The 21878-nt window shown below is 47.1% G+C and overlaps 2 protein-coding genes across 2 annotated transcripts in view; both read right to left on the bottom strand.

Moving 5' to 3' along the window:
• Fam188b (family with sequence similarity 188, member B) overlaps window positions 1-1841 on the bottom strand; it is a 102973-nt gene extending 101132 nt beyond the window's left edge. Inside the window, exon 1 of the mRNA XM_005377507.2 lies at window positions 1388-1841. Within this exon, the coding sequence (XP_005377564.1) occupies window positions 1388-1621 (234 nt within the window). The 5' untranslated portion in view covers window positions 1622-1841. The remainder of the gene's footprint in view (window positions 1-1387) is intronic.
• Window positions 1842-15452: 13611 nt separating this feature from the next.
• LOC102022572 (indolethylamine N-methyltransferase) lies at window positions 15453-20834 on the bottom strand. The gene is made up of 3 exons (XM_005377506.2): window positions 20648-20834; window positions 19046-19253; window positions 15453-17984 (listed from the first exon to the last, which is right to left on the bottom strand). The coding sequence occupies exons 1-3, from the start codon at window positions 20799-20801 to the stop codon at window positions 17555-17557; spliced, it is 792 nt and encodes a 263-aa protein (XP_005377563.1). The 5' UTR covers window positions 20802-20834; the 3' UTR covers window positions 15453-17554.
• Window positions 20835-21878: the final 1044 nt, after the last annotated feature.

The raw sequence follows: 21878 nt of genomic DNA, 5'->3' as shown, positions 1-21878 counted from the left end.
AGCGGTCAGCCCCCCAGGTGTGTCACTGACATCCAACTTGCAGCCAGGCCAAGTGGTGGAAAGTCAAAGCAGGTATGACGAAGCCAGGTGCACTGAAACATTTTAAATAAAAACAAAATATAAGTAGGCACAAGGTCCTGAGTTCAATTCCCTTACTACAAAAAATAAATAAATAAAATAAAATGCAAAAAAGCATACAAAAGTACTTTCAAAACAGGTGTATGTCAGAGACAAGGAGGAGGGCATAAAGTTAATACCTGTGTGCACATCATATCTGTGTGTCAGACATAATGCCCCAGGAGCTACCCATATACTGTATTATTATTATTAATGCTCACTTCAAATCTGCAAAGGGTGACTCTGATTTTCTCTGTTTTAGAGATAAGGAGATTAAGGTAGCAAGTAACATGTGGAAGCTTACACTGTCACACTGAAAACTAGTAATAAATATTTGAACCTCCTCCCTGCAACTTCTCCATTCAAAAAGTTGTGTGGATGCCAGGCGTGGTAGCACATGCCTGTAATCCCAGCACTCGGGAGGCTGAGGCAGGAGGACTGTCAGTAGCTTAAGGGCAGCCTGGACTATATAGTGAGACCCTGCCTCAAAAAACCAAAATCAAAGCAAAACAAAATTGGGGTTGGGGGGTTGGGAGGCTCAACCCCAGACAAGTGCCCCTCGGCCCAACTTAACACTACATCACACGGAAACAGAACCCAACGCACACAGCCCTCAGGTACTTCTCATAGAATAAAGAAACAGATGATTCCTGGCACCCTCCTGCCCGTGACACCCCCGCCCCTTCCACCCAGGTCCCCATCACTGCCAAGGCAGTGTAAACATTTAAACATTTCCTGGGGTAAAACAAAAGGAGAATTTACAAATTTCTCTTGCAAAACATTAGTACTGCAGCGGGAACTCCCATTGTTGGTTAAAATGACTACCGGTTTGACTCTCAAGAACTTTTCCCAGTCCTTTCGGCTCTTGCGGAGGAAGTCCTCCCGCAGTGGTCCTGGTCAAATGATCCTGGAAGCCGGTGACCAAACTGGGGCTGCAGCCTACCTGCTGTGCCCAGAGCCAGGACCACTCAGCTCTGCCCTGGAGCCCCCGCCCCGGCAGGCCACTGCCCACCACTCCTGAGGGCAGAGGGTTCAGAAATGTGGGGGGCAGGGGGCCCAGCCAGGCTTTGCGGAAGTGCCCAGGGACAGTGACGGAAATGGCTCATGGGAAATGTAGTTCCCCTATCCTGGGAAAGTGGCGCTCTTGTAGGGCATCTCTGAAGCAGGCAGAAGGCTAGGAACACTACTGCCCCGGTGCCAGCAAAGCCCCAGATCGCCCCTCGCCCAGCACCGGAGCCACAGCCTGGGCTTTGGAGGGATGAACCATTACCTTTCTGCTGAGGAACTCCCTGACCAGGGAGGCGGCCACCTCCTCCACAAATAGGCTGTCCATGCTGCCGGCTCTGCCCACGAGGCCACCAGGGTCACAGCCCCAGGCCCCGCAGTCCGTTGGGCCCAGTATGGCCGTGTTGCCGTGGCGACGGTGGCATCTGAGCCAGTGAGAGCTCCTCCCCTTCCCTGGGAGCCGGCGGAATGGGAGGGAGAGAGGGAAGGGGAGGAGCATCCTTCACACACTGCTTCTCAGTGCGGAAGGCAGCCGTCAAGGGCAGCTAGGAGTCAGACCCCAGCTCTGGGCTCGGGGCTGACACTAGCCCTAGGACAAATCCCTACGGAAATCTGCTGGCCACAGGACAAGTTCCTGATGTAGTTTGAGTCTCCATTTCCCTAAACATGAGGTGGGAAGCGTGCCTGCCTTCTTGTTCGAGAGGACCACACTCACAGTGAAGTGGCCCCTACTGGTCCACCCACAGCAATGCAGCCCCTCCTGGGCTCACCGTCACCCACTGGCCTGGATGGCCTGGACTCTGTGGGGCCAGGAGGTCAGGACCCTGCTTCTGGAGTACTGAATTAAAGAACAAGTTCCTGTGCCCCTTGGCGACACCTTTCCAACAATGAGACTGCCATATTTTGAGCATCAAGAGATTTAATAATACATACAACCCTATCTTTAATACTTCTAGCTTCTTAGCATTGTAGTCATTATTGATCCTATTCTCTAAAAGCAGACACTGTGACTCAGAAAGGCAAAGATTTTGCTGGAAGCCACACAGTCAAGAACTAAAAAAGCTGAGATTCCAGCCAAGATCATGTCTTTACCTGGGGCCATGTCCTCAAACTCAGCCATTTAGGTACCACTTTCATGATCTCTGCCACATCTGAGTTTCACCTATTGTGTTAGTTTCCTAGGGTGTCTAAAACAACATACCACAGCAACAAACTTATGGCTGCACAGTTCTGGAGCCCAAAAGTCCAAGATCAACATGTCATGGGCGTTATTTCTTGGGGCCTCCGTCCTTTGCCTATAGATTGGCACCTTCTTCCTGTGTCTTCACAAGGGCTTTCATCTGTGTCTGTGTCTTAATACCCTCTCCTTATAAAGACACCAGTCATGTAGGATTAGACCTCACCATCATAACTTCATTTTAACTTAATCATCTCTTTAAAATGCCTGTTACCAAATATAGTCACATTCTGAGTACCTGGCATCAGGACTTCAGCATATTAATTTGGGGAACACAACACAGTCCACAACACCTACATTGTTACTTAACTATAATTTTCATTAAACTGACATCTATGTCTTAAAATTTCTTTTAAATAGAAAGGGTTCCCAAGCAATAATATCCACAAAACTGTAGATCTGGTGTGTTTGTTAAATCTCTAATATACATTAGATCATACAAAACCAGAAAGGAATGCATGCAACTAAAATCATCTCAGGTCCAGTGACACACATACCACATGTGGGAAACAATCAGACCATGCTGTACAGCTGCCCAAGGACATCACTGTTGCCTGATGGATTGCATTATGATTTCGGGGTGATCTCTCCCTCTGACCCACCACAGTTTCTGAGAAGGTGCCTTTAAGCACTCAATTTTCTGTAAGACCATGCACATGTGTTAGGTTGAGGATACAGAGCTGCAGGAGACCAACTGATCCTTATGCAGAGGACCCTGTGTTCCAGCTGCAAAGACACCAATGAATGTGTAGTAATTTTAAAAATGACACAGGACAGATTTATGCTGCAGTAACAGGTGGCATATCATACATAGTAGGTTTTACACAGTAAGTCAAAGGAAAGAAAGAGTCCCCTCCATGGAGGCAGATCAAAGTAAAATTGGGGCAAAGATAAAAAATTGATTCATTCATCTAGTCATTCATTTATTGATAAATATGTAGTAGGGCTTTCTGGATTTCAGGTGTGCAGGTACCGTGGATTTAACACTGTAAAATCTATACCTTCATGGAAGGAGAGACATGAAGGCAGTGGAAAAGGGGAGATACAGATAGAAACAAATTTTTTAAAACACACTGGCATTTAAAAACATGTTATAGATATTTAAAAACATATCATGGACTTAAAGAGAAAAAATACAAGAGTGTTAGTGAGTTTTTTGTGAAGATCAGAAATTACATTTTTTATAGTTCATCAGGTAAGATTACATAGACAGTAATATCCCAGCTAAAATCTGAAGAGAAGAGGTGGACCATGCAGAGTGTTATGGGTTTTATCTAGATGTCATCTCAAAGCCTCATGTGGTCATAGGGTGGGTTCTTCAGTGGTGGCTGAATGTAGGGTATGCGATGCTGAAATTAAGTATGTGATGCTGGGATCAAGAGTGCCCGACCCAGGGTGTGGGTAGTACCACCCAAAGGGCAGATAACCAGGATGAAATATAAATGCAGGTTTGGTTACTGTTGTTACTGTTTTGCTGCTTTGCTGCCTTCTTCTTGCCCATATCTGTTTCTCCTCTATGATGCCCCTCTGTCATGTCACCCTGCTAACGATGGTCTGAAACCTTTACAAACTGTGAGCTGAATAAACCTTTCCTCCTTTAACTTTGGATGTCAGATATTTTGTCTCAGCAATGAGAAAAGTGACTAAGATAGAATGTTGGAGGAAGAGCACCCCAGGAAGAGGGAATAGCCAATGCAGAGACCCTGAGATGGCACTAGCACCAGTGTTTGTGAAATAGGAAGGCTACAGGGGAGCAGTGAGACTGAGGAAACAAGGGGTCACTGATGGAGACCACTACAAAGCAGCCCTGAGCAGGACTTAAGTTAACCAATTGGCTTTCCATGTTTACTTGTGAGTCTGTTCAAAGCCTAGGCTCCTTGTCTGGTGATGGGCAGTGGACTCATAGTAAGTGAACCTCTGTGAGTCACTGGCCCCTACTGAGGCCTGTAAGGGTGGGTGAACTCATGAAGCCTCAAAGGACAAGACAAGGACACCTAGCTCCAACCTCAACTAGATAAAGACTGTAGCCTCAGGCATCTCACTCCTGGATGGAGATCTTCCCAGAGTTAGCAAAGCTCTCCTAGATCAATATAACGCCTTACTTGGAGAAGTCCTTCAGCAGTTCCTGCCCTTCTGTAGTATTCTCCTCTCTTGTTCTGATAACTAAATAAATACATGCCACTCAGAGAAGATATTGGTCTTAACCATGAGAGAATCTTGAATTCTGTGAGTGGGATTTGATCCTCCTGGAGCCCTGAAATCATTCCATTTGTCTTTTTTATTTAGCCTCCACTGTTCACTCATTTGGGAGATTGCAGACCTGATCAGTCCACAATAACTAAGGGATAATATTAACCTGATAGGCCACATGTGTAGACTAGTGGTCATCATCAGGACTCCAGCTTTTCCTCTGAACTGGGAATCCTTGGGAGAAGAGGAAACAAAAGGTCTAATTTAGGTTTGACAGGATACTTCTGGTTCTTGTGTTGAGAACAGTATATATATAGGGGCAAGTATGGAAACAGGGAGACCCATGAAAACAACTGCAACAATCAGTAGTCAAGGTGAAATTTAGGCTAGACATATTGAATGTGTTCATGTGTGTGTGCTTGCATGTGTGTGCACACATGTGTTACACTCTCCTCACTCTGAAACTTTTTACCACACTGGAATGAAATGGTTAAGAAAGAGGAACAGAAATGAGTTCTTCTTCCAAACACATAGCTGATCCTGGAGATATGATAACCTTAGTGTCAAGTAAAAAGGCTAATCTTGTCCATTTGGGAGAGGCAACAGGTATCCTTGCAGAAATCTGGGAAAACAAGATTATATCATATGTCCCCTTCTTTCCCACAGATTTCCTCCGAGTCATCTTGACTTCTCCACTGTTCTTGTATGCTGGAACATTCTCACCAAGCACTTTGAGACAGCCCTGTCTGAATGTGAATAGGAGGCGAAGTTCTCAGTGATGACCCCTTACAAATAACACAGTGGAGATGTGACAAGCAACAGTGTCATCAAAATAAGGACCCAGTCTTTATAAATATCTGTGTTAGTTATCTTTCCATCACTCTGTGAAAATACCTGAGATAAACAACTTATAAAGAAGAAAGGTTTATTTTGACTCATGATTTCAAGAAGTCAGTTCATGATCACTTGACCTTGTTGCTTTGTGGCATAGCTCGTAATGGCAGCAGCAGATGGCAGAGGAGGCCTATTCACCTCATAGAAGCCAGGAAGTAAAGAGAGAGGAACAGAGACTGGATCCCATTATCCCCTTCAAAGACAGCTCTCTTGTGACCTCACTTCCTTCCACTAGAACCCACCTCCTAAAGGTTCCCCCATCTCCCAGTGGTGCCACAGGCTGGTGACCAAGCCCTGAGCACATGAGCTGGGGGAGGGGAGGTTAAGATCAAAACCATAACAGTTACAGACAGCATAATATCTTGGTGTAAACTATTAAGAACTTAAACCATGCAATGACAATATGTTGGAAAATATAGGTTTGGCAAAATCTTATAAAAATAAAAGCAAGAAATTGAAGATGTTGTGATTCAGGACAGTAGTTCGCAGGAGAGAATCACACAATGAATGTGAGTAGTTGTCAGTGTTCAGAGTGTCATTAGGACATTTATTTGATAAACATTTGTTATGTGTTTCAAATACTTGTTATATTTCATAAGTATTTGCTATATTCATAAACATCTGTTATATTGTTCTATTTGTTATATTGTTATGCTATATTATTTTTATTGGTTCATTCATTAATAAAAGATGGCCATGGGGAAACCAATGATATAGCAGGATGTCATGAACCAAGGTACTTTATTAATTCTGTGCCCCTACAGTACAGGGGAAAGAGAGGGAAGAAAAAAAGGAACAGTCAGTGGACATCACGTTAGAAGAACAATTAGGGAACACAGCACCACTTTCAGAGTATAAATGTGTATGTGTGTGTATGTGTGTGTGTAATCATGGGTCAGTCCACCGGTGTGTCAGTGGGCCCCTGTGTGTGCATGAGTCTGTCAGCCAGGATTCATAGAGCCCCCCCCCTCCGTTCTATCTGTACTCTGTTGGTTCTGGCAGCAGAATCATCAGATCTGCCATGGGCCTTAAAAGAGGCCTGTAGCATGAGGACTGGGTGTTTTGTGACAACATGAGGAACAAGTGATGTCTCCTCTAGGAAGCTCTGCAGAGGGTACTGGAGAATGGATTTCCCCTCCACCCTGAAGTTCCTTGATGGCAGGACAGAGTTGAGTATTTACTGGGTTTGGGGTTGGTGGATTTATAGAGAATAGAAACAAATATGCTTGCCTCAACTGTGCCCTGTCCAGGGCCAGGGAGATAGGAACATGGAGATTACCAGATGGATCCTGTCTGGGCCAGCTGTGTTGGAAGGACATTGTGAAAGCCTTTCTAACGACTTGATCTCAAAATTTTCCCAGCTGTCTGGCCACTGTCCTGAGAGGTTAGAACAAGGGGCCCAGCCCAGGCCACTGCCCTTGGCAAAGTGACAGGGCAGCTCATCCACACTCTCCACATGGCTCTAGCTCATCAGACACCTCCAGGCTCTACTCCTGGCCTGGGTTTACATGGACACCAACAAGGAGGAGGATGAGGTCCCAGGCCCTGGTAGACTGCAGCAAGATGACATCAGGCAGACTCTTACCCACCTAAATCACCCTAGACTTCCTCATTGTCAGAAGCAATGGCACCCAGCTATTTATGCAGGTCTGTGAACAGGGGCCATCTAGACAGACATAATGGGAAGGCAAAGGCAGGGTTTTGAAGCTGTGTCTACTTTAACCAAAAAGGGTATGGCATTGTTCTCTCCAGTGATGGTTAATTTCATGCATCAATTTAAATAGGCTAAGATACTCAGCTATTTGGTCAAATACCAGTCTAGATATTATTGTGAAGGTATTTTATAGATAAGATTAGCATTTAAATCATTAGACTTTGAGTAAAGGAAGTTATCCTCCATAACATGGCTGGGCCTCATCCAGTCATTTTAGGGACTTAAGTAAAAGACTGAGGTCTCCCAAGGAAGAAGACATTCTGCCTGCACACTGCCTTCCGACTTGAACTACATCAACTCTTCTCTGGGCCTCTGCCAATCTGCTCTGCAGATTTTAGGCTGGCCCTGCTTCCCCGAGCCTACATCAGTAGCTTTTTAAAAATAAATTAAGGAAGAAAGATGGCTCACCATGGAAACAGAACCAATAAGAACATATATGTAATAGAATATGTATCCTGTGCACATGCACGCACACACACTATTGCTTCTGTTTCTCGGGACCACACTACATATCCCATTCCACTCCTACCCTAATCTTTTGCTGGACCCTCTCCATGAGAAGGCCCTGAGGAATTCCTGAGCAAAGCTCCCTGGACACTGCCAAGGTGACTAACAATGGCTTCTTTGGAGCTAGCTGAGCCCTTGGGAATTTGATGTATGCCCTAATGTTTTCTTTGTGAGGAACAGACCTCAGTCCCTCAGACATTGTTTTCAACGCTTTCTTGTGAGAAATTGCCCTTGGAAGGATATGAAGATGACCTTTACAAATCATCACATGGCATCCTCTAAAAGCATTCTGTGTAAAATTCTGCGCCAACTCAGACTGCTTCCAAAGTAACATAGAATGAGTGAAAGCCCAATAGTGTTAGCATCCTCCCTGCTGGGTTTTCTAGATGAGGACATCACAGGAGAGCATTCCCACTGATGTGCCAGTCACACGAAATCCTCAAGCCCCAGGACAGCCAAGGGAAGCCTACCTGGCCAGAGAGCACAGCCTGCAACTGCTACAAATTGTCTTCTTTATTTACACCAACCTGGTACACAAATATTAGCATTTTCTATGTACTGCCTGCACCAAAAATATGCCCTGGACAGGCCTCTGCTCTTTTTGACATTTCGTCTTCTCCCTTTTGCTCCCCTGCCTCAGGACAAACCTGGGTGCCTTGCTCCAATGTCATGTCTTGGGTGTCATTCTCCAGGATGGTCAGGCTGACTGAGCTCCATGCACCTGGCCTAAAGGTCCCAGGTTTCCTTTCTACTTGAGTCTCCTAAAGGGACCACAGTCTGCCTTCAGCTTCAAGACAGTACTGGAGGATCATCAAAGGATTTCCTTTCTTCCAGCTTTTCTGGTCCAAGTCCTCTATGAAGGGTCAAGGTCATTGGGAGCAAGCAACAATCCAGGATCAACCCTAGCTTAGGAGTAGTTGCTTCACAGACCACCTAACACCCCTGGCCAGCAAAGTGCTGATTGTCTGGGACTGGAACCAAATAAAACTTCACTGGAGTTCTCTTCTTTTTCTTATTCTCCCAAGCTTGGTTATACAGGTGAACCATACCTCCAATTGAGAGTGACAGAAAAACCCAAATAGAGCGACATGTTAAGAAAGTACTCAAAACAATGGGGCCAAGTGAAAAGAACACAATACCCAGATTAAAATGGTTCCTTCCTACTGGCCAAACCCATGCATCAAAGCAATAATGATGGAAATAGGACATAAGTCACTACTGAATGAAACAGAAATCGTGGAGTCCATGTTTATAAAACTAAATAAATAAGAATTAAAAGCACCATTTGAATGTAGCTAATAAATGTGGAAAGAATGATGGAATTAGCAAATTACTATATCACAACCAGAACAATAATAATCATTCATTCAAGCAAGAATCATCAGTGGATGGTAAAACTAGTAGACACACAGTTTATATATTGACTCAAAGTAGCTCTGTATAAATCACTTATCAATGACAAAGGAGGAAATGTTAAATTCACAGTGAAGAAGGTTGGCCAATACTGCATCAACTAAACGATCAAAGTGACCTTTGACCAACAAGGGACCGTCAACTTTGTGCACCTGCGATGCGAGGAAACAGACACAAAACCCCTCTGTGGTACTGTTGTGAAAACAACAACAATGACAAGGACAACACCACCATCAGTGACTGTCACAAGACAGAAGTGTATTTGCCTCCTGGAGTGCTTATTCCACATGGTTAGGGGTTGAGTTTCTTTCCATCTCACTTCTCCTCCATGGGTAGCTTTGACCTCCTAGCCCAAGATGGTTGTACCCATAGCTCAGGTGGCAGCATGGACAAAGGGTAAAGAATAAATACTAGAGTCCCTGTGCTCTCCACTTAGGGGAGGTTTCCAGAACCTTTCACAGGACATCTACCTCCCTGTGGTCAGAACTCACTTGCTTGGCTTGCACCTAGCTGCAAGAGGGGCCTGGGAACTGCACTCTTTGTTGAGGACACCTATGTGCCCGGCTAAAAATCCTGTTGCTCTGAAAGAGTTGTGGATCTAAGAGGTAAGGGAGAACAACTAACTATCTAACAATCTCTGGGACGCTGATGTTCTTTTATTTCAATTCCATATGTCTCCACACCTCCAGTTCTGTTTATTAAGATCTCAAGTCGTGTCACCCACGCCCTTACCACACATGCAGCACACCCACGAGCACCAGAGCTCAGAGCTCACAGCCTGCAGGGTTTGGTCCCTGAGCGAGCCTGGGCCTGACTCCTTCTGTGTCCATGCACAATTTTAAGTCTTTTTTTTTTTTACTTTTGTTTTAAAGAGAAAAAAATAAAACAAAATTTCAAAACAAGATAATAGGAGGGTTGCAACGGTTAATACACTGTATGTTGTTACCTCTAAAGTAGTTACTCAGAGTGCAAGGTATCAACATTTAATTGCCCAAACAATATTAGTACAAATCTTTCTTTTCAATGAACTAAGAGAAATTAGTAGCATAACTTCACCATCTTTTATGTGTGTGTGTGTGTGTGTGTGTGTGTGTATATATATATAATTTTTTTGGCTTTTCCCTTCCATCTTTTCTCCATTCCTCCATCTCAGTTTCTTTTTCCTTTTGAATAGTTTCTTCCCATTTATATCTATTGTACATTTTGGATTTTATGTACTCTTTCAGTTTCTCACCACTAGGGAGACAATATAATGTTTATACATGTGCATTTAATTTATTTCACTTATGAATACGGTCTTGATTTGCATCAATTAACCTATAAAAGTCTCCAGTTTATCCTTCTTTATGGCTGAGTAGTATTCCATTGTATAAAAAGACCACATCTTTTTTTATCTTATCCTTGGTTGATGGGTATTTGGGTTGTTTCCAAGCTCTAGCTGTTACAAATTGTGCTTCTAGAAACGTGGTTCACATATATCACAGTGGTATGATGTTTTTAATTCTTCTAGAAGGATCCCCAGAAGGGGAATAGCTGGGCCAAATGGTAACTCCAACCCTAGTTTTTTGAGGACTCTCCACACTGATTTCCACAGTGGGTGCACCAGTTTACACTCCCACCAACAGTAGAGAAGGGTTCCTTTTTCTCTACAACCCCTCCAGTATTTGTAATTGGTTGATTTCTTGAAGATAGCCATTCTTTCCAGGGTGAGATGAAGTCTCAGTGTTGTTTTAATTTGCATCTCTCAAATGACCAGTGATACAACTTTAAGTCTTAATATCAGTTCCTGTGAGGGGGGCAGTTGCCTATGGAAACATCTCCACAGCCCTGCTTTAACCTGAACTGGTTTAAACTGACATAGAAGAAGGGCCAACTGTTGTGCCTTTCCTTTCTGCATAGGCAAGTTAAAATGCCTCCAGTACACAACCACGTCTCCAACCTCTCTCAGAGCTGTAAGAGAAAGGACACAGGTGGGGTATTGGAGACCGGCATGTAGCTGCAACATGGGTCATACTTCCCAGTAAGGAGCCTGAGGAGCACTTGCCAAGGTTGCACAGGATGGGAAGGGGGTGCAGGTACAGCAAAGGATGAGAGATGGAGATGCGTCCCTTGTCACCAGATCTCCCCACAAGGCTGTGGAGTGGTACAGTCAGGGTTGGGAGGAGGTCAGCAGGCAACACTGTCTTCTTCATGGAAAGAGCCTTTCTGAGTCTGCCCCACCTACCTGTGCTGTGATGCTCACAGTGTGGCTCAGTGGAAGGACAGGATGACCAACCAGAAAGCAGACATTCCCAGACTCTGCAACCAGCAGCCTATGTCTCTATCTTCAGTCTTCTTGTTTATGTAACTACTGGACTGACCATAGGGGTCAGGACTGGAAAGGAGGACAGGTTCTTGCATGATTAGGCACAGCAGGTGAACCTCACCCCTGCCAGGGAGGGCTGGTCGGTCCACACTCCATGAGATACTGGGGAACCACTTGCATTGGAACCCAGCTCAGAGGTCACCTGTGTGATGTCATCCTGAACAGCCCCAGACCTATCTGGATGTCCCCCCCAGCACTCTAAGATAAAAGTGTGAGGACCGGTGAAGCTCTCACACTCCAGAGCTACATAAGCCTGGTTCAGCCACTTAGTAGTCATATGACTCTGAGTGTGTCTGTTCTACAGTTTCCTAGTCTATGAGATGGAGGTTCAAAACAGTGCTGTTCACATGAAGGCACTGTGAAAGTGAAGTGAATTTTACATGTGTTTAAACATGGCTGAACATTTGGCAACAGCCAAAGGTGGAAACAACCAAAGCGTCTGCTGTCTGCTGTCTGCTGCTGAGTGAATGGGTGAGCAAAATGTTGAACAGTGTATCCATGCAGTGCAATAGCATTCAGCCTTTTAAAAGATGCCATTCTGATACACAGTGCAACATGGATGAACCCTGAGGCCATGATGCTAAGTAAAATAAGCCAGGCACACGGGAACAACCTACAACTCCACTTATACGAAGGATCTATGACATTCTAATTCATAGAAGAAGAAAGCAGAAGGCAGGCTGCCAGGGGCCAGGGAGAAGGATCAAACGAGTTAGTGTGTAGAGGGTGTGGAGTGTCAGTTTGTAAGAGGAAAACAGTTTTGTGGCTGATGGTGGTGATGGATGAATAGCAGTGTGAGTGCATTTAACACCACTGAGCTGTATACTCAAAGGTGGTGAAGATGAAAAATTTTGTGTTATGAGTATCGTATCACAATTTGAAATATAAATATTTTTATAAGTGCCTGGCATTTAATAATGCATTGAGTGTGCTGGCTGTGAATAGGAGCACATGGTCTATGACTGAGTCACGCAGCCCCTGCCTCTAGGTGACAGACAGCCCTGGGAAATGAGCACCCATAAATGGCAAGCGGAGAGTGAACCTGAACTCATAGGCAATGGTAAAAGGAGTGGGAGGACCAGGCAGTCAGAAGTGCCCCTCCAGGAAAGGTAGAGAGGGATAAAACCTGCCCCGATGAGCCAAGACAGAGGTCCATTATGGGACAGATAGAGAGCATGCAGCACTTCCCTCCTTAGGCCCTTGCATGAACCCCGCACAATCCCTATAGTCTCCCCAAGTCTTCCTATCTGAGTGTTCCGGAGGCAGCTGTCACACAGAGGTGGTGCATACTGGAGCTGCAGGTGGAGAGACCAAGGCATAGCCTCTGAGGACAGGCTCTCACCCAGCTCTGCAGTTTCCAGGGATCACCTGGAAGAGGCCTGAGGCATGCATGTGAGTACAGAATGGCCCCTGGGTCCACCTGAGTCCTGTGGGACCACCTACACCATCCTCTATCAGGTACAGGTTCCACCTGCAGAGGAAGGTGCTGCCTCCTATTTGGGACACTCAGGCTGGGAGGAAGAACATGCACCAGAAAGGTGGTGACCATGATGCAGGGGGTCCTGGTTTCTCTTTCCTGTCAGAGCTATAGTTCTGAGACCATATGGGGAATGGCATGGATAAGGCAATGGGCTCTAGACAAGTAGGCTTGGAGAGAAGGAACAAAGCCAGGGTCAGTCACACTTAACTCAGAAAGAGCGTGGCTGAGGCTGGCAGCTAGCCAGCTGCTATGGTTCATACCTGGACATTACCTCTGAGCTTCATGCTCTCAGAGGCAAAGCTTTTGGAAGAAGGCTGGACTATGAGGTGACATAGACAACTTCTTGTTAGGAGGTGGGGTCCAGTCAAAAGAGTTCAGCCACTGGGCAATGATGCAGAAGGATGGGTCTCCCTTGTGACTCCTCCCTTCTCTGACTGCTTCCTGGCTGCCTTGGTGTGAGCATATTTCCTCTGCTCAGGCCCTTGGACAGGCTGCATCTGCCCTGGAGCCAGCCAACCATGGACTATAAATGTGCCAAAGTAAATGGCTCCTCTTTTAAATTGTGAGTGTCAAATATTGTTTCCCAGCAATGGGAAAGTGACTAAGACAGATTTTGGTACCAGAGAAGTGGAGTTATTGCTGTGACTCTACCTGGTATGTGGTTCAGAAGCTTTCTGAAATGGTTCACTGGAGGAGTTTGGAAAGCTTTGGAAATTCTGGGAAGAGAAGCAGCCCTAAGGACCCAGGAAGGTAGCTCCGTGGTAAAGCTCTTGTCTAGCACTTGTTGAGGCCCTCAGTTCAATTCCTAGCACTGGAAAAAAAGAAGGAGAGGAGAAGGAGAAGGAATAGGAGAAGGAAAAGGAGAAGGAGAAGAAAGAAGCATCCCTAAACTGGTGTAAGACAAATCTCAGCTTTTAACGAGATTTACAATGACATGAGCAAAAAGCTCATTTTGAAAGCTTTTGGCTGCATCACAAGGGAAACAATGTGTAAAGCTGGAGCAGAAGGGAGCTTGGTTATTGAAAAGATTAGCATTAAAAGACTCCAAGTACTTCTCCTCAGGACAATAGAGCTTGAGAGCATGTGAGGGATCAGTAAGACCCCATACTTGAAGGCTAAGAACTGTAAAAGTAAGACTTTGTTTTGAGAACACCACCCCAGGACACTCTACCCAACAAGGCCTAATAGAACCACCTAGACAATTGGTTCTTCAGGATTCAGTTCACAGTGCTCAGCCACCCAGACACTAAGAGTCTGGTGGGGCCAGGAACCAAGGGGACCTGGCAACTACTGGAGCTGGCCCCATGTCTTAGTGTCATCCACATGGTGCTGGTTTTACAAGCTTGTGGAATACAAGAGTTAGAGGGTCATGAAGCCTTCCACCCAAATTTGAGAAGGCCTAGGTGGTAAGACAGTGTGCCCTGAAAGGGTAGTGTGTGAAGTTGTGAGAATGAAGCTGAACATGTTGAGAGATACCAGGAAGTTGGAGTTTCCAAGAACATGAGACATTAGCTGAGGAAAGCAGCAGGCAGTGAGCAAAGCTATCAAGAGAGAATGCACTGGGGCTTCAACAGCAGGTACCCTAGGGCCTCAGTAGGTAGTGTCATAGGGACAGGGCCATGCAAACCATTTGGAGTTCAAATGTCCCAAAACGTACCCCAGGTGCTGGATAGTATAGAGGACATACTTCCTTCCCAAGCCTAAAGTGTACCTGGGGGTGGCAGGGGAGGTGGCACATGACAAAACTGAAATCTGCTAGGTTTCTGGAGTAGCTACTGCTTTCCTCATAAAGACAAAGATGAAGAATTAAGTCTCTTTCCTCCATTTCACCACCATAAAACTACGTATACCACCTGGAGCTAGAACAGCCACTTTGTGACTGTGAGAAAAGGCCAAATTCTTCACAGAGATGCTAACTCTGTTGTCATTGAGTCACTAAACCAGTACTTGGCTATTATAAGAGAAGTTAATAGGGAAAAAAATAGCAAGGGCATTAGAGATAAATTTTGTATTACATTTCTCTATCAGGAAACCTACTCAATATCGCAGAAGAGTAGCAATTCAGTGAATTGCTATACACAAGGAACCACAACAGGCAGGTCTGCCTTCCCACCCTCCAAACAGAAACTAGAGTAGGACTTTCTCCTCTAAGTACTCCTGTACCTCCACTCCCACTCCCAACCCTGTAGTTTCAACAGAATCTTACTGTTAGTTTTTTTGGCGCAGATAAAAATAGAGCAAAGTTAAAAAATGCCTTTATTGCAGGCATGGAGAAGACCACAGCAGAAAGGAGGGATATGGAGCTTCTGAGGACCTGGCCAGAGAAACAGGGGCTATATAGGGCCAGGTTAGGGGTGGGGTTTAGAGGATGGTCTGTGTGACTTGGAGGGCAGTGATTAGATAGGTGGCGGGAAGAGAGAAACTGGATGTTGTAAAAAAGGAAGTAAGAAGCTATAATATGACCTGGGAGGAGGAGGGCTGAGCTTGCCACATGGCCTCCAGTGGGCCTAACAATATTAGCTCACCACCATGACAGCTTAGCAGAATTTTTATTAAGGCAAAAAAATCATCACTTATAGGTTCTGCTAGTACTAAGGGTGGATCAACATGCTTTATTAATACATGTAGAGAGTACAGGTTATCTTCATGTGGACACATAGCAAGTTGACAGCAGTCCAGTACCAGTTTAACATGCTGGCAGCTTCCAGCAGCCTTGGGAGACTTCCTTACAGCCTTCCACTCTCCTCCCTGAGGCAGCCAACCTCTGCACACCAAACTGCCACAGGAGCCAGGCCCCGGCTTTGCTTCTCTGTGTCTCATGGCCATGTTTAGGTCAACTTGCCCTCCTGGAAGGAGGGACACACTTGCCACTTCTTTTCCTTGACAGCACCTCCCCTGGGCATCACCTCTCTGCAACCTTGCAGAATCCAGCCCATGTATGGTCTCATGCACAGAAATTTCATATGTCCTTAAAATTCCCCACCACATCTCATCTCTGTCCCTTCCTCTCCCTTGTTCCTGGACATGGGTTCTCAGGGTCACCATGTCTGCCACCCTCACTTTCTCTGCCTGTGGACCATTCTGCCATAGTGTGTCTGGAGCCACCCTACGCCATGCCTCTCTAAACAAGTTCAGACGATGTTTGCTAGAATCAGTGCAGAGCTGGGGTCTGCATGATGCTAGGAGTAAAGTGTGAGCCAGGAAGGGAGGAAGGCAGTGGGGGTGCAGATGAAGGACCAAGCCTGTGCCGTAGAGCTGAGAGTGAGGGACTCTGCCCTGCCAAGCCCATGGACATCTGGTACATGGGATTGGCCGGGAGTTGAGAAATCTGGCTTCTCACTCCAACCCTATATGTCTCTTGGGAACTCACTCGGCTTGCTTCCTGGGCTATAAAAACATGGAAAAGCCTTGGTAATTCTGAAAAGCTGTTCAGGTTCTGAGCCCCTCGAACATTAATATCAGTGTATTAATTTGTGCAAAATCTTTTACTTCTTCAAGCAATTTTGCATCTATGACTTCCTGCTCCTAAAACTTTCCTATAAATGGTTAGATGAAACCCTCTTCCTCCTACTCATGAGTAGGGAGCATGAGATCCAGGGAAGTGGCAGGGTTGGGATGAGAATCCTGGTCCTCTGACTCTTCTGAGTGTGGCTGAGTACAGCTCAGCAGAGTGGACCCCACACAGAGGTGCAGTTTGGGGAAGGAGGGGAAGCTGTTGAGAGGTGCTCAGGAGAGAGATAAGTGAGCTCAAGGAAGGGGCGTCTTCCTCCAATTGTTCTGCCCAAGAGAAAAGGACACAGGGCACCTTTGGACAACTCATCTACCCAAAGGACAACTTTCTGCAATGTGTCCCCAACAGGAGAGCCCTTTCTAACTTACACAAAGGCAACTGTGTGCTAGGCACAGTCCTGACTCCCGGGCAGGAGCTCTTTTAGCTCTGGAGCCAGAAGTGTAGGGTTAGAGTGGGTTTGCCAGGTGACAGAGGGGCTGCCTGGGTATCTGTGAATTGCAGATGAACAACAAAGAATATCCAGGAGAAGTATGTCCCCCACAGTGTGGAAGACATACTTATCCTTTAAAAATGTTATTTCATTCATCTAAAATTCAATTAACTGAGCATCCTGTGTTTTTATTTGCTAAACCTACCAGCCCTTATCTGGAGTCTGTGGTGTGTTAAAGCTCAATTGTATCTGTGCATGAGAGCTGATGGTAAGAATTTTAGGAGTTCTGTGAGACAGAAGTTAAAACACTGGCAGCTTGAGCTCAACCACAGTGGAAGCATTTGCCCCGCAGAAACTGGCATCATTGAAAAATCAGGGCTTCTGTCTTATTAGAGTTGGTTTTGAAAGACTCCCCAACACACCACTGGCAACAGGCTGCTGTCCTTGTCTTTGCCATCCTGGGTGAAGTCTGGGACTGTGTCTAGGAGTCAGAGAGCTCAGGATATTAGAAGCTGAATGTCCTATGATCTGAGGAGAAGCTATGTTGGAAAGTTAGGTCTCTAAACAAGGATGTTAGAATCTAGACTTGAGAGGGTAGGTGAGTGTTGAAAGCAGGGGCCATTAGATGTTACCCGTTTCTAACCCTTCTCATCAGGGGTCAGGGCCTGGGACCCCTGGCTAACGCCTTGGCTCAGGGCCCAAGCCGCTTTCGGGCCACAATGAAGCAGATCCCCTTGTTGGGAGCTGCGGTGGCAGAGTAGCTCTGGGCACTGTGCAGGAGCTGCTCGATGTCAAAGCCAGCATCCAGGACAGCCTGCTCCACCTCCTCCTTCGTCATGGCCAGGCAGGAGAACTCACGCTTCCCTACCATGTAGGAGGAGAGCTGCAGAGTGACGCTGGTCACCAGGTGGCCACCCGGCTTGAGCAGAGTGGCAAGGTTGCGCAGCGCAGCACGGTAGGCGGCCAGGCTGCAGCAGGCGCACTCCATGGCCAGCAGGGTGAGCACACAGTCCATGGGCGGCAGCTCCACTGGGGCCAGCGGGTTGCTCATGTTCACATCACACCTGAGCACCCTCTTCACTGTGGTCCGGAGCTTCTCAGCCTTCTTCTGCCAGTGGCTGCTGTGGAGAGACCAAAGAATTCAGAAGCCTCACCTGGAGGGTGCCAGGAAGCCCCACACACATGACCAGCAGATGGGAACCTCTGCATCCCCACAGGATTGCTCTGTGTGACCTGGGAGTAGGCCCTTTGTCAGCCTAGGCTTCAGTTTCCCCAGCAGGAGAAGATCAGGGAGAGTGGACCACAACACTTCTAGCACCTTCCTCTCTCATTGCATATGAGCCCCCTTCCCTTGTTCCCCAGGAGGGGCAAAGAACCTCAAGTGTGGTCAGAGCATCGCAAACATCATTGGATGGAAAGAGGAATGAAAGAATTTGCTACTGATAATATATGGACACAGCTGTCTTAAAAATATAATGTTGAGTGATGAACAGCAAATCCTAGAAGTTAACAGAGCAAATTATTCTATTAAGAAGTTCAAAGGTACTGTATAGACATACACAGCTAATAAAAATTATTTGCAGAAAGAAAAGGAATGAAAAATATATAATTCACATTAGTCATCTTATCAGATAGGGGAGGCAGGGAGCAGGGAACACAGGAAAAGCACAAGTTAGTCTTCTTGTGACTGGGTGTCAGGTTGGGAGATGGGTACATGTGTCATATTGTCACAGCAGGAAGAGATGATAAGGAGGAAGGAAAAGAGGGAGGGAAGGAGGAAAGAAGGGAGGAAGGAAAGAAGGGAGGAAGGAAAGTAGGGAAGAAGGAAGAAAGGAAGGAAGGAAGAAAGGAAGGAAAGAAGGAAGGAAGGAAGGAAGGAGGGAGGGAGGGAAGGAAAGGAGGGTAGGGGAGGAAAGGAAAGGAAAAAGGAGAGAGAGAAGGATGGGTCCTATCATTAGGTCTCCAGTGGCCATACCTGGCTACCCCATGTCCCAGTACCATGCTGACCCCAAGGGAGTCGGTCTACTGCTCCCCACATCCAGATGTCTCATGTATCCTTGAGGATCATGCTGCCCAGGAAATGTCAGGGACAGCTGAGAGGCCAGAGAGCCCTCTGAGGAAGGAGGTGGGCCCCTAAGCCCTCTGAGGAAGAAGGACAGGGCTCCCAAGCCCTCTCCCTTACCTGTTCCCTTCCAGCTCACAGGCAAATTTCAGCACTGAGCTCCAGTCAAAGGCCCCCGGATCCTTGCTCAGCCATTTCTGCAGCTCTTCCCTGTTTCGGTCCGTGAAGTCAGAGAGGGTGATGTCGCTGAAGGCCTCACAAGCAGCCAGCACTTGGTAGATGGTAGGGCCTGAGCCAACATCAATCAGCGTTTGCCCTCGGAGGCCCCCTGGGACAGTGAGAGATAGCCGAGGTTGGTGCAAGCAGGTAAGAGAGATGACACCCAAGACAGTCAGAGGGGCAAGAAGGACACGCACCCTGCCTTCACACAAGGGGGAACAGCTACAAGCGTGATGGCCATCACACCTGTTCGCTTCCTGTAGGCCAAGTCTGTGCTCAATATCCTATTGCATTAATTTCCTTTCACAACCCAGAACTGCTCTGTAGAGTGACTATTCTTGTTATTTCCATGTGATGGATTAGGAAACCCAGTCTTGGAAAGGTTCAACAATTAGCTCAATGCCTTTCAGCAAACAGATAAGCACTCATCTCTCCTGGACAGAGAGCAGGAGCTCCAGGCCCTGTTCTGGAGCAGACCCATGCTAGAGCGTTCTGAGCACAGCACAGGGCAGTGATACTTTCCCCGCCTTTTCCATGTTCCCTCCCTTCCTCCAGCAGCCTTTTAGTTCCAGGCTGCCTGGGGCTGGGCCTCCCTTGGATGTTCTGCCGGGATGGACTCCAGCAGGGGCCTGGGGGAGGAGGACCTGGGAGACTGCAGTGGTAAGCCAAGGGTCACCTGAGTGATGGAATGAAGCTTCGCTTCCAGCACTGCAGTAGGAGTCTGGGCTCAGGGCCATGGCCGCTCCCTGATTCTGCCTCCCCTCCTGCTTGTTCACCAAGCTCACAGCCTCTCAGCACTCTTAGCCCAGATCTCTGTGCCTCAGCCCAGTACCCTGAATGAGGATATGGCTGCCCCACCCAGGAGTACTTGAGACAACCCTAGGTCCCCACAAACAGGTGACTATCATCAGTCCACTAGAGATGGTTCAGCCAAGGCCCCTGGTGCTGAGGACCAAGCCAGCAGGTTTGTGTCGGGCTGACACCCCACCCAGCATTCTTGCACCCTGCTCTTCCAGGCCCTTGTCATCCCGATATCTAAGACACACAATCCAAATATGCTGTGATCCTAAACCTACATCAATCCCACTGTTTGCCATTGGCTTTCTCTTGCCTCAGAACAAGGCTGCACTTCTGATGATCAGGAAGCCACCCCCATTTAGCCTGAGCATCCAGGGGCTTCTGGTGAGCACTTCTGGTTTTTTTTTGTTTGTTTTTCGTACCAGGAATCAAACTCAGGACCTTGTGCTTGCCAGGCAGGCGCTGTGCTGCTGAGCTATACACTTGGCTGGAGAGGAGTTTTGGAACTGCATGATATTTACTGTTCCCCTGCACATCCTGACCCCTGGACCACACACAGTTCCAAGGTAACTGGCAGACAGACCTGACCTCCAAAACCCCAACCCCCCTGGAGGGGACCTGGCTCTCCCAGCATATCTTCTTTCTGTCCTTCATGCAGGGTCTCTGGCAAGAGGCTTAGGGGAGGGAAGGACCATCTCTGCTCACCTGGGCCAAAGGTCTGGTGGAGACACTGCAGATTAAACTTGATCATCTCAGTCTCAGGCGAGGGGCCATGCTCAAAGCTGTAGTAGGTGGCCAGGTAGTCCCTGGGCATGAAGTACTTCTGGTACTCATCAGGACCGGTGAAGCTGCTCTCCATGGTGGCCCTGAGTTCATCCTGCCTCCTGCCTGTCCTGTCTTATAAAGGTTCAGAGCTCCTGACTCCACCTCCAGGAGTTTGAGTCCTCCCCTGCTCCTCCCACGCTGGCCTGGCCTCAAGGACCGAGTTCTGGGAGGAGCAGAAGGGATCTGGATACCCTTATCCTGTTACCACACTGACACACCTCACCTGAAACTCCTCCAAATCCAGGGCCACGATGGTTACTGCAGATGCTGTGACCCTGCTTGCTATAGGGACTGGTCCATGTCCATCTCAGGCAACTGGAGGAGCTCAGCTCTTATACCTGCACATGACCTCAGGCAGGTGTCAGAGTTTCCTCATCTGTATGCCCACACCTCGGGCTCTGAGAACCAGTCATCCCCTGGGTAACAGGTGTCATGGACCTGAGTTGACAGGGAGGTCCTCATCATCCCCTGGTGGTGGACCCAGTGAATCTCCTCAGTCCAGTCAGTGGACATAGCTCCACGGACCCAGTCTTGCTGGAGATCAGAGTTCAGATTTGGGGTGAGGAGTGGGCAGGTCGGGACAGCTGGCTCCACATCACTGGGCAGGTCAAAAATCAACTTGCAGTCTCCATGAACAAGGACAAGTGTGTCCAGTCATAAGTCATAAACTGTCAGAGGAGTCGTGGCTTTCTGGTCAGACCTTAGACACGAGACCTTGGCTAAGTTAAGGCCTGGGTTAACCTCAATGTTCTTCCCTTCAGAATGGGAGTGTTTTGTAAAATTTCCCAGACACAGAAAAGCTCAACCTCCATTTTTGGCACCAAAAATAGCTCTGACTTGGCCACAGACCAGAGAGAAATGAATCCGCCACACTGGATATTCAGGCTTGTGGCCCAAATAGCGGGTGGGACAAGAATGTTTAGCACTAGCTTGAAGTAAACAGACAATTCTGACTCCCTAGAGCCCAGCAGCCTACAGCCTTCACAGGGGGAGGGTCACCCAGGAGGCACTCGCCTGGCTTCAAGCACGCAGGAATCTACAGTGTTCATGTTACAAAATTCCACTCCTTTCTCCCTTCCTTCCTTCCTTCCTTCCTTCCTTCCTTCCTTCC

Source organism: Chinchilla lanigera, unplaced genomic scaffold, assembly GCF_000276665.1.
Source record: "Chinchilla lanigera isolate Chin_1 unplaced genomic scaffold, ChiLan1.0 scaffold00009, whole genome shotgun sequence".
NCBI lineage: Eukaryota > Metazoa > Chordata > Mammalia > Rodentia > Chinchillidae > Chinchilla > Chinchilla lanigera.
This window is presented reverse-complemented; position numbering and strand designations above follow the sequence as displayed.